This window comes from Myxocyprinus asiaticus, chromosome 23 (assembly GCF_019703515.2).
Source record: "Myxocyprinus asiaticus isolate MX2 ecotype Aquarium Trade chromosome 23, UBuf_Myxa_2, whole genome shotgun sequence".
Classification (NCBI taxonomy): Eukaryota; Metazoa; Chordata; class Actinopteri; order Cypriniformes; family Catostomidae; genus Myxocyprinus; species Myxocyprinus asiaticus.
Genome location: NC_059366.1, coordinates 15,394,227 through 15,407,411, shown reverse-complemented (window position 1 = coordinate 15,407,411; position 13,185 = coordinate 15,394,227). Strand labels below are relative to the sequence as shown.

The following is a 13,185-nucleotide window of genomic DNA, read 5'->3' as shown; positions in this document are numbered from 1 at the left end:
TCTCGCGAGACTTACCCAGCCAGACGTTTACCTTCCAGACATGACCGTAGCTGTGTCTCGTTTGGAAGGCTGCGTCCTCCGGAGGTCGCATTTGTCGGCCGCATACGTCATCGAGGCTGTCTCGTTTCATTTTTTTTATTTTTTTTTTTCAAACGAGAGATAGCCTGTGTTTTTTTCTTTTACATTTTATCGTCAGGCGCTATTGGGACATTCTGGGGTCCTTGAGCAGGAGGCTGTCGACACGGTTGGCGTTACATTACAGTCTCCTTCAGTTCGCCCTCCAACCGGCCAGTCCCATCACATTGCATCAGCGTTGGGAACACGCTCACCGGGCTTACTTTAATAGACTCACGCCAAGCTTTTTAACAGGTAAGTCAGTCAACGTGAAAGGGATCATTTATTGCGGTATGTTGATGTTTGGAACCGAAAATTCTAGTGCTTTCCACTTCAGGCTAGTACATTAGCTTGTGTTAGCTGAATCACCCACAGCTCGGCCTGTTCTCATGTCACAGTCAGAAAGACTGAGCAGACAGATCATCTGCCACTGGTAGCGTGTCACGAAGACAACACAACCAGGCACAGCAGGTTTGTGGTCTAATCTGTGGTGCAGCTTTAATTGACAGATCAGTGTATCACGGAGAGCTCGTGTACAGTGTGGGGATCAGCCTGACATGAGTGCAACCTCGCAGTACTAGAGCCTACTGTCCTGCATCAGACTCCTATTTAATCTATTTACCCATATCAGTGCACGAGTGCTCATAGTACGTGCTGTGTCTTTGTCTAGTTTCACTTCAAGTCTTGCGTAGTGCCACCATCATCCATGCGGTTTTCCTGTGGCTGCGTAATTGCAGATATGCCTTCCCATTTTAACCTTGCCCTTATTTTGTCCTTTGAAATATGTTTCCATACTTCTCACTTTTGAGGTGATTTCCATATTGATTCTTTAAAGGATTTCATTACAAAATGATCAAAATTTGATTATGCTTTCAAAGAAGATTTCCGTGATATTTCAGTAACTGTTGTGATTACGTATTTCCTGAAATAAAGGCATGGAAAACAGACATTCCTGTTACATGTGTGTTGACATAATTGTAAAGGTCATAGTGATAATTCGGCTTAAAATTCTTTCATCATTTACTCGCCCTCATGCCATCCCAGATGTATCTTTTCTCTGCAGAACACAAAGATTTTTAGAAGAATATTTCAGCTCTGTTAGGTCCAAAAAGTGAATTGTGACCAAAACTTTGAAGCTCCAAAAAGCACATAAACGCAGCATAAAAGTAATCCAAACGACTCCAGTGGTTCAATCCACGTCTTCTGAGGCGCTCTAATTGAGTCTTATGGATTACTTTTGTGCTGCCTTTGTGTGCTTTTTTGAGCTTCAAAGCTCTGGTCACCATTCAGTTGCATTGTAAGGACCAACAGAGCTGAAATATTCTTCTAAAAGTCTTTGTTTTGTGTTCTTAAGAGGAAAGAAAGTCATACACATCTGGTATGACATGAGGGTGAGTAAATGATGAGAATTTTAATTTTTGAGTGAACTATTCTTTAAGCAAAATAACACTGTCTCAGTCATCATTCACTTTCATTGCATCTTTTTCCCCATACGTAGAAAATGATTTGTGAGTGAGACATTCATTCTATCTCCTTTTGTGTTCCATGGAAAAATGAAAGTCATATGGGTTTAGATTTTAACATGAAGGTGAGCAAATGATAACTGAATTTTCATTTTTGGGTGTACTATCTCTTTTAAGAATGTGTCTTGACTCCACCCCTTACCTCCACACCCCCATAAGGCCACATCAGTTGTATTCACATAATTCCTGTTGAAGCTGACTTGCATGCATGTTCCTTTCTTGTAGATTGTGTGATCACTTCCTGATTCAGTGACTCAGTTAGGTGTGGCCTGCTCTCAGTTTAGATTAGCTCGCCCTGTCAGAGCAGAGCAGCTGCATTCAGGTTGGGTCATTTATCAAACTGGTACAACACTGTCTTCACTAAGATTATCTGTGGAAAGCTAGAGATACAGTAAACCACCCAAAAACGTACCACTGATTTGTATCAAATGGCTCAGATCTACAGTAACTGTAAATGTTGAGCTAGTTCTGTTGTAATCTGCAGAACTACATTGGTATTTTTGGGTCCCCAAAGTACAAATGACCCACTAAATTATTCCTATAAACTTTCTTTTTTTAGAGAAAAATGGCCATTCCCCCAGCATACGCTGATCTTGGCAAATCTGCCAAAGACATCTTCAACAAAGGATATGGTAACGTATCTAATCATCCAAGACTACAGAATATGAGAAATGGCCATTATCTGTGCTTGAAGTCCTGGTTGTAATCATTTTCCCTTGGTTTATTTTCTGAAAGGCTTTGGTATGGTGAAGCTTGATGTCAAGACAAAATCAGCCAGTGGAGTGGTAAGACTTCTCTTTTTGTTATATTTAATACACCATGCATGACCTCTGCTTTTCTGTTTTGTAAATTCCTGTGTATCCTCTGTTTAGTCTAGAGGTAGACTGCTATATTGGTGCAGATACTTGTTTTTTTGGAACTATCTGTTATCAGCTACAGTTAGATTGGCTTGATTCTACAGTATAACAGAAGCCTCTAGAAGTGAAATAAAAAGATGGATGAATATTGTCAATGACAGATTTAGATACAGCAAATCCCTATGAGGGGTCAGATTATTTTGATCTTTATATCAATATAAATATCAATTAATATCAATGCATATTTTGTTATTTTGATTAGATAATCAAGTGTTCTTTAAGATCAACTTTACAATACGGTTCCATTTGTTAACATTTGTTAATGCATAAGGTATCATGAACAATGAACTAAATATTTTTAACAGCATCTGTTAATCTTTGTTAATGTTAGTTAATAAAAATGCAATTGTTCGTTGTTTGTTCATAGTGTATTAATGTTAACAAATTCAACTTTTGATAAAAAAAAATTATTATGTGTTGAAATTAACATTAACCAAAATGTAAAAAAATGCTGTAAAAGTATTGTTCATTGTTAGTTTCGTGTTAATTAATATGGTTAACCAGTGTTAACAAATGGAACCTTATTGTAAAGTATACTTGTACAGCATTTTTTCTGGTTATTAGTGGGATTTTAGTTAAACAATAAACTAGGGCTGCACGATAATGGTGAAAATTATAATTACGATTATTTTGCTCAATCTTAATCACAATTGTTGTCATTTGAAAAGAAATGTTTTTTTTTTATTACAGGGCAGCACAATTAAAAAAAAAGAAAAAGAAAACTGTTACCACTGCTTGTATGAATTATAAAAGAAAAAACAAAATTACATTAAACAGTAGCTCTCATGTTGAACAAGTTGTTAGAACTACAAACTAGTAAATTATCCACTTTGACCAAAATTAAGTCATGTTTTGCCCATTCTTTACTGCTAATAACCTACTCTGTAAGATGTTTACACTTGCATCCTCTTAAGATCCATTCTTTAAATTATTTAACATTATTATATTCACATATCCTACAGTAATATGGATTTCTGTGATAATTGAGCACGCAAAATTGCTATACAGTCTTAAGCCTTTATTTTGTAGGAAGCCTAGTTATTTGATCAAGCCTTTATTTTGAAGGAAGACAGTGTTTTGTGTCTGTGTGTTACCAGTGACAGCTTTGTGCTCCTTCCATACATGGTGAAATGCGCTTATCTCTTCCTCGCTTCACACAATCCCAGTGCCATGGGTTACTTTAGATTTGTTTAAACACTTGTAACGGCCAAACACATGTGGAATTACGCAAATGTGCAACTGAAGTAAATCTGGAGCTCTTATGTATATCGCTGTCAGCGCATGTTATCGACATGCACGAACCGAACTCGGAGCACAGCTGTTCTGTATAACGCACATAATCAAAGAACGAGATTGAATTCATTTCATGTGTATCGAGCACAGAACCGCTTTGAGAACGCTATAACACTGTATCATTATCCTCGTGTGTTCCGAGAATATGTAGTTAGTATTACAGATCAGTGCGGTGCACACGATACTCGTAAACATCTGCGGTTCTGTATTTCAGCGTGTGCTTGAAAGTGAAACAGTGATTGGTCAGTGGCGAACTTCTGAAGAGAACGTGATTGGTCAGTTGAGGTGAAGCTATACTACGAAAGAGCTTGTGGTTTGGTCTATTATCCAGACACAGCCTTTAATAAAAATGAGCAACAATTTGCAACTTTACCTGGCCGATCATTTCTATTTGCTAGCTCACTAATATTGCACACGGTTATGCTTAATTAACAGTGAGAGGCAGAAATCGTGATCGCGATTAAAATACATTTAATTGTGCAGCCCTACAATTAACTGCATCTGGGAATTTATTCATTTTGGACGCCCGTAGCATTTATGTCTGTGACCGTCATAGTAAGGAAAGACTAAGATGATTTTTTTTTTTTTTTTAAACATTCTATGAATTGATTTAAAAAACTATCGCCGGATTAACTGGTTATCGGCAAATATTAATCTGCAAAATCCACTGTTGGTCGACCTTAAAAAAATAACATAACAGGTTTCATAACAGCTGTAGAGCAATATAAAATGCTTAGGAACTATTGTTCATCATGCAAGGAAAGCTCTGTTATAGATAAGATGTCCCTAACTGGAATATAAGTTTGAACACTGTCAACAAAAGATATTAGAGTAAGATCAATTTATATACAGTTGTGCTCAAATGTTTGCATACCCCTGGCAGAAATTGTGAAATTTTGGCATTGAATTTTATTTAAGGACAGTGATCATATGAAGCCATTTATCATCACATAGTTGTTTGGCTCCTTTTTAAATCATAATGATAACAGAAATCACCCAAATGGCCCTGATCAAAAGTTTACACAACCTTAAGCACTATGAGGGATCAACAAGGCCTATAGTGAAAAGAACACCATCCCCACTGTGAAGCATGGTGGTGGCTCACAGATGTTTTGGGGGTGTGTGAGCTCTAAAGGCACGGGGAATCTTGTGAAAATTGATGGCAAGATGAATGCAGCATGTTATCAAAGTACTGGCAGAAAATTTGCATTCTTCTGCACGAAAGCTGTGCATGGGATGCTCTTGGACATTCCAGCATGACAATGACCCTAAGCACAAGGCCAAGTTGACCCTCCAGTGGTTACAGCAGAAAAAGGTGAAGGTTCTGGAGTGGCCATCACAGTCTCCTGACCTTAATATCATCGAGCCACTCTGGGGAGGTCTCAAACATGCAGTTCATGCAAGACAACCAAAGTATTTGCATGACCTGGAGGCATTTTGCCAAGACGAATGGGCAGCTATACCACCTACAAGAATTTGGGGCCTCATAGACAACTATTACAAAAGACTGAACGCTGTCATTGATGCTAAAGGAGGCAATACACAGTATTAAGAACTAAGGGTATGCAGACTTTTGAACAGGGGTCATTTCATTTTTTTCTTTGTTGCCATGTTTTGTTTTATGATTGTGCCATTCTGTTATAACCTACAGTTGAATATGAATCCCATAAGAAATAAAAGAAATGTGTTTTGCCTGCTCACTCATGTTTTCTTTAAAAATGGTACATATATTACCAATTCTCCAAGGGTATGTAAACTTTAGAGCACAACTGTATATGATAATTGATTTCATCATTTAATCCAGGATTATGTTGCTATGATCTGAAAAATTTCTTCCGTCGTTCCATAGGAATTTAAGACCACTGGTTCCTCCAACACTGACACCAGCAAAGTGGTGGGCAGCCTGGAAACCAAATACAAGAGGTCTGAGTATGGTCTGACTTTTACAGAGAAGTGGAATACTGACAACACCCTGGGCACGGAGATCACCATTGAAGACCAGGTCTGAATGCTCTTAAAATTTTTGAGTGATGATGAGCCAAGGTGTGGTTCTTTAATCATTAATAATAATGCTGTTTGTCACACTTTCTCAGATTGCAAAGGGACTAAAGCTGACCTTTGACACAACCTTCTCACCAAACACAGGGTAATTTATTTTTGTTGTCCATTTGCTCATTATTTTTGCAGATTAAGTCAAGCTTTGGTGTCAGAAAAGATTCAAATTTGAATTGAAACAGATTTATCTCATTGCGAAGTTGAGTTCAGAAAGTTTTAATGTTGCCTCTCATGGCTGATTCTAAATAGCAAAACAAATGTCATGTGTTTGGACAGAGTTGCAGTTGTATTGTCGTACATTAATGCATATCTCAAGGTTACAGCTTGATGACGTAGTCCCCATGTTCTGAGATGTGTGAATCAGTCAGGAGAGTAACACATGTCTGGTGTCACTTTGGCTAAGCGTCATAGTCTTTGCTCTCAGATGACAGTCACGCCGACATGGCATTCACCAATGTATAGGTTCATGTGGCTCATGACAGGGGCGTTTGATCATGTAGCAGAGGGGTGAAGAGCAGTATCTGTCTCTTAGCAGGAGCAGTGTAGGTTTATTCGGCCATCATATTTCACCAGAACTGCTGCAAAGGGAGGTTAGACTACTTATACTGTTCTATTGTATTTCTGTGAACAATGGAAACTGTCTATTTAAAGATGGACTGTCTTTAAGAATAGATTGTTCTTTTACTATTTTATCGCTAATTTAAAAGAAAGCTTTGGCTTACGGTTTAAGATGCAGTGAAAGAATTTGTCATCCACTATGGAATCTGCTTCTTAGACTTTGTCATGTGTGTTTGTGTCTTAAATTCAGATCATAATTTTTTTTTGTCATTTTGGAAGCAAGTTATTGGATAAATGTTTTGTCTGAAGGGCTACAGTTTAAACAGTTAGGTGTTTTTTTTTTTTTTTTTTGTTAAAAACCCATCCTATTATTTATAAAATATTTCGCAAAAAGAATATATTAGGTTATGTGTTTCTTATGGACTGACGTTTTCCTAAAACAGTCTTGATGCGAAAAATAACAGGTATTTCCCAAAGATACTTTCCAAGAGGACTGCATGATGATTTCAGAATTATTTGTCAAAATAATATCACTTGTTTTAATGGAGCAATTATTCTAGCAATCTAAACAGTTTAAATTTCTGCACATTGGAATGTTAGTCAATTGCTAGTCGAAATGTAATTTAGTGTTTTATGCACTTATGTGCAAAATACCTCCCTTGTTTGACTTTGAAACAAATCAAATCACATTGATTTTTTTTCCCCTGTTATGAACAGAAAAAAGAGTGGAAAAGTCAAGACTGCTTACAAACGTGAGTTTGTTAACCTGGGCTGCGATGTTGACTTTGACTTTGCTGGCCCAACCATCCACGGAGTTGCGGTGGTCGGCTATGAGGGATGGCTCGCTGGCTACCAGATGTCCTTTGACACTGCAAAGTCCAAGATGACCCAGAACAACTTTGCTGTCGGCTACAAAACTGGCGACTTCCAGCTGCACACAAACGTGTAAGTCCTGAAGCATCATAACATCAGTCAAAATGCATGAGATTGGTACCTGAAGGTTTATTCAAGTGTAGGGTTGTGTTGACAATAGTGGAAAATTTGTCTTCAGGATTTTTTTTTTATTTAAATTTTTTTACAATGATTTGTAAACATATATATATATATATATATATATATAATCAATATTTAAACCCCACAACCCCCCCCCCCCCCAAAAAAAACAATATACATTGTGGTCAATATACATACATATACAAACATAAATTCATATACATATATATACACACATACATACACGCACATAATAATCATACAAACTATAATACACTACTCTCTCCACACCCCACCCGAGAGCCCTCCAAAAACTCCAAATACCTGCCCCATTTCCGAACAAACTTATCCAAGCCACCCCGTCTTCCAGATGACACCTCCTCATAAGCTGCCACCCTCCCCACCTCCTTGTACCACTCCGGATATGAGGGCGCACCAGCTGACCTCCAACCCCTCAAAATAACCTGCCTGGCGATCATCACACATGTCAGAACCCAGTTCCCTATATGGCCATCCTCCACATCGATGACCGCCCAATCGCCCAGAACACACATGATTTTTTTTTTTTACATTTTTTAAAATTTTTTTTTATTTCTATGCAAAAAATGTCCTTACTACCTGACAAGTGTCACTGAAATAAGTGAACTGAGAAACTGCACTGATTTCTGTGACAGCCCTAGGCTCATTAAAGGGATAGTTCAGCCAAAAATTCTCATCATTTACTCACCCTCATGGCATCCCAGATGTTTATGAATAACTTTCTTGTGCAAAATACATATGAAGATTTTTAGAAGAATATTTCAGCTCTGTAGGTCCATGCAGTGCAAATGAATGGTGACCAGAACTTTGAATCTCCAAAAAGCACACAAAAGCAGCATAAAAGTAATCCATATGACTCCAGTGGTTAAATCCATGTCTTCTGAAGCGATATGATGTGTGTGGGTGAGAAACAGATCAAAACAGATCAATATTTAAATCCTATTTCACTATAAATCTCCACTTTCACTTTCATATTCTTTTGTTTTTTGGCGATTCGCATTCTTCGTGCATATCACCACCTACTGGTTGGGGCTGGTCAAAGGTGGAGATTGATGATAAAAAAGGACTTAAATATTTATCTGTTTAAATTTATCTCACACCTGTCATATTACTTCTGAAGATATAGATTTAACCACTGAAGTCTTATGGATTACTTTTATGCTGCCTTTATGTGCTTTTTGCAGATTCAAAGCTTCAAAGCCACCATTTACTTGCATAGAATAGACTAACAGAGCAGAAATATACTTCTAAAAATCGTCATTTGTGTTCTGTAAAAGAAAGAAAGTCATACACATTCTGCGATGGCATGAGGGTGAGTAAATGATGAGAACGTCTTCATTTTTGGGTAAATTATTCCTTTAAAGAGCGAAAAAGAGTCGGGGGCCGGCCCACACCTTTTTAGCCAATCAAAAAATTATACAATAAGAAATACTTTGTGCCTGTGAATCAAAATGGTTCGGGTTTGCTGACATCGGCTTGGCTGACATGACCAGAGGGGGTTTTGGAGTGGGTGTTTCGCAAAACGGCTGAAATCGCTTGCAATACCTTTTAATGTGCAAGTGGGTTATTTTTTAAAGCGCTGTAAGGACAGGGTTTGTTAATGGTCTTTTTTTGAATGATTAATTCACTTGCTACTGCTGTCCCTGCAGTAATGATGGCTCAGAGTTTGGTGGCTCCATCTACCAGAAAGTGAGTGATAAGCTGGAGACAGCAGTGAATCTGGCCTGGACAGCAGGCAACAACAGCACACGCTTCGGCATTGCCGCCAAATACCAGCTGGACAAGGATGCCTCCGTCAGTGTGAGTAAACCAACCCTCTCATACTGCTTTTATAGAGCGCGGTAAATCACAAAAGACAATATGGTCTCTGAAGGGGAGACCTGTATGTTTCTGTGCCTTAACCCATAAAACAATTCACTAATTGTTTTTCCATAAAAGTACAAATTATTATTTTTTTTTTTTTTTTTTTTTTTTTTTAGAAGTTGTAACTTTGTTACTGTATTTAGCCAGTCAGGTTAAAAATAACACATGAATGACCTGAATTTTACAGTAGATGCTGTGTCACAATTTTCTAAAATTATCTCTCTTGTTTTTAACAGGCTAAAGTGAACAATACCAGCCTTGTTGGTGTTGGTTATACTCAGACTCTGCGACCAGGTATAGTGATGATTTGTTTTTCATGTATACCCTTGCTTATTATCATCCTCATCATTGCATAAAGTATATGTTGCAGTGCAGGTGATTAGCTAAAATGCACCAACATATGAGCATTTGTAAGTGAAAGGCAGGATTTTGTTTTTAGTATCCAGAAATACCTTCTGTCCACCCACAAAATGACTTAAAGCTTTGGAGACTGATAAAATAAGTTGTTTTAAAATGGTTTTTATGCAGACTTCTATTGTGTTTGGATTTATGTGGGTAGAAGCTTCTTAAAGGCTTTTTACAACTCTTTAGTGATTAAACTTTTGTTGTTGGTTTTTTTACAGGTATTAAGTTGACCCTGTCAGCCCTGGTTGATGGAAAGAGCATCAATTCTGGTGGCCACAAGCTGGGTTTGGGCCTGGAGCTGGAGGCCTAAACCTGCTCCTGCTTAACATCAGAGACAAGGGAATATCAGAGAAATCTGACCTTAAATCTAACTCCAACAGCAACCAGCAGGGGAATTCAGGATGGGTTGGGATGCGTTCCAAGGCTACATCAAAACAATCGTTTTTATGGTGTTTATTTTTGTCCCCTCCTGGTCATAATGCCCTTTTTGATTGTAGTTGTTGTCTCATAGACATTCACATTGGGTCAGCTACAAATTTATTTTCTTCATCTGTCTCCAGCACTGCTACAGTAATGGAAAAACTCTCTGGGACAGAGGGCATCTGTGGCTTCCTGTTGTGTTCCCTACTTAGTAATATGGTGGTGGATTTGGGGTGGGTTTGTGACAAAACTATGTCTCTGATTTCATCATTTGTATTGTATCTGATATTCCTTAGTCGTCTGAATGCAACTCAAGCAACTACTTAAAACTCCATATTAAAGGTTATACCTGCTATTATTTAAATACTGTTATACCATTGTTTCTTTCCATGCACACAAGGATGAGCTTAAGCAGTTTCATTTTCTTTTGTCAGCCATAAAGTCTCCAGGAGTAATTGTTGTACATGAAGTCTGCCCTTGAACTGAGCAGTTTTTGGGTAGCCTAATGGGGAGAAGGTCTGCCATAAAAAAGGCAAGTGAGCTGGCATGGCTGGCATTTTGTTTTTATTTGCAGCACAGACGATTAGCTGGATCATGCAGAAAAAGCAGAATGAGTTGGTCGTGTGGGTGTGGTTTGAGTTCGATACATTTTGCTCCCAGAGTTGCGGTATGACCCTGACTTAAAACCTCAGAGGTCCTTATGTGTATGTTTGAACTTTTCAATAAACTATTTGAACTCAAGTATGAGACACTTCTTGATATAAGTGTAATCTGCAAAGCAAATGGTTTCTCATACCCAAAACTAGAGGTAGACTGATATATAGGTTTTACCGATTAATCTGTGCCGATAGTTGCTTTTTGGAACTATTAGTTATCTGCAAAAATCCATGCTGATTTTTGTTTTTTGGCGCCTGAGGATTCTACGGTTAAAAAACCTTGGTTCTAGAGTAAAACGGCAGCTTCTGGAGGTGAAATTAAAACAATCACTGAAACCTCGTGGGGATTTACTGTATCTAAATCTTTTATCATTCATCATATTCATCCATATTTTATCCTCACTGCAATTTATATTGGTAGTACTTTGATTAGGTTAAATAGAAATTAGGGAATATACAGTATATACTATGTGGAACTATAGGACTATATGGAAACATACCACATCAGCAATAATATCTTGTGAATAATAATAAACCTTATTCCTCATTAAACCTCCATCTTGTTAAATATATATATATATATATATATATATATAAAATCACACACACACAGTGTATGTATATACTGTATATGTATGTTTATAATATGTGTCTGTACACAAACATACATATACAGTATATACATACACTGTGTGTGTGATTTTTATATATATATATATATATATATATATATATATATATATATATATCACAGTTGTGCTCAAAAGTTTGCATACCCTGGCAGAAATTGTGAAATTTTGGCATTGATTTTGAAAATATGACTGATCATGCATATTTATTTAAGGATAGTGATCATATGAAGCCATTTATTATCACATAGTTGTTTGGCTCCTTTTTAAATCATAATGATAACAGAAATCACCCAAATGGCCCTGATCAAAAGTTTACATACCCTTGAATGTTTGGCCTTGTTACAGACACACAAGGTGACACACACAGGTTTAAATGGCAATTAAAGGTTAATTTCCCACACCTGTGGCTTTTTAAATTTCAATTAGTGTCTGTGTATAAATAGTCAACGAGTTTGTTAGCTCTCATGTGGATGCACTGAGCAGGCTAGATACTGAGCCATGGGGAGCAGAAAAGAACTGTCAAAAGACCTGCGTAACAAGGTAATGGAACTTTATAAAGATGGAAAACTATATAAAAAGATATCCAAAGCCTTGAAAATGCCAGTCAGTACTGTTCAATCACTTATTAAGAAGTGGAAAATTTGGGGATCTCTTGATGCCAAGGTCAGGTAGACCAAGAAAGATTAACTGCCAGAAGAATTGTTCAGGATACAAAGGAAAAACCCACAGGTAACCTCAGGAGAAATAGAGGCTGCTCTGGAAAAAGACAGTTTGGTTGTTTCAAGGAGCACAATATGACGATACTTGAACAAAAATGAGTTGCATGGTCGAGTTGCCAGAAAGAAACCTTTACTGCGCCAAAGCCACAAAATGGCCCGGTTACAATATGCCCAACAACACCTTGACACACCTCACAGCTTCTGGCACACTGTAATTTGGAGTGACGAGACCAAAATAGAGCTTTATGGTCACAACCATAAGCGCTATGTTTGGAGAGGGGTCAACCAGGCTTATAGTGAAAAGAATACCATCCCCACTGTGAAGCATGGTGGTGGCTCACTGGTGTTTTGGGGGTGTGTGAGCTCTAAAGGCACGGGGAATCTTGTGAAAATTGATAGCAAGACGAATGCAGCATGTTATCAGAAAATACTGGCAGACAATTTGCATTCTTCTGCATGAAAGCTGCGCATGGGACGCTCTTGGACATTCCAGCATGACAATGACCCTAAGCACAAGGCCAAGTTGACCCTCCAGTGGTTACAGCAGAAAAAGGTGAAGGTTCTGGAGTGGCCATCACAGTCTCCTGACCTTAATATCATCGAGCCACTCTGGGGAGATCTCAAACATGCGGTTCATGCAAGACGACCAAAGACTTTGCATGACCTGGAGGCATTTTGCCAAGACGAATGAGCAGCTATGCCACCTGCAAGAATTTGGGGCCTCGTAGACAACTATTACAAAAGACTGCACGCTGTCATTGATGCTAAAGGGGGCAATACACAGTATTTAAAACATAAGGGTATGCAGACTTTTGAACAGGGTTCATTTCATTTTTTTCATTGTTGCCATGTTTTGTTTTATGATTGTGCCATTCTGTTATAACCTACAGTTGAATATGAATCCCATAAAAATTAAAAGAAATGTGTTTTGCCTGCTCACTCATGTTTTCTTTAAAAATGGTACATCTATTACCAATTCTCCAAGGGTATGCAAACTT

At 37.9% G+C, this 13,185-nt stretch overlaps 1 protein-coding gene across 1 annotated transcript; it reads left to right on the top strand.

Annotated features, from left to right (window-relative positions):
- The first annotated feature begins 220 nt into the window (after positions 1–220).
- vdac2 (voltage-dependent anion channel 2) lies at positions 221–10,921 on the top strand. The gene is made up of 9 exons (XM_051651343.1): positions 221–369; positions 2,197–2,269; positions 2,373–2,422; positions 5,697–5,849; positions 5,941–5,993; positions 7,178–7,405; positions 9,142–9,292; positions 9,592–9,649; positions 9,979–10,921. Exons 2-9 carry the CDS (start codon positions 2,203–2,205, stop codon positions 10,068–10,070), a joined length of 852 nt encoding a protein of 283 aa, XP_051507303.1. The 5' UTR covers positions 221–369; positions 2,197–2,202; the 3' UTR covers positions 10,071–10,921.
- Positions 10,922–13,185: the final 2,264 nt, after the last annotated feature.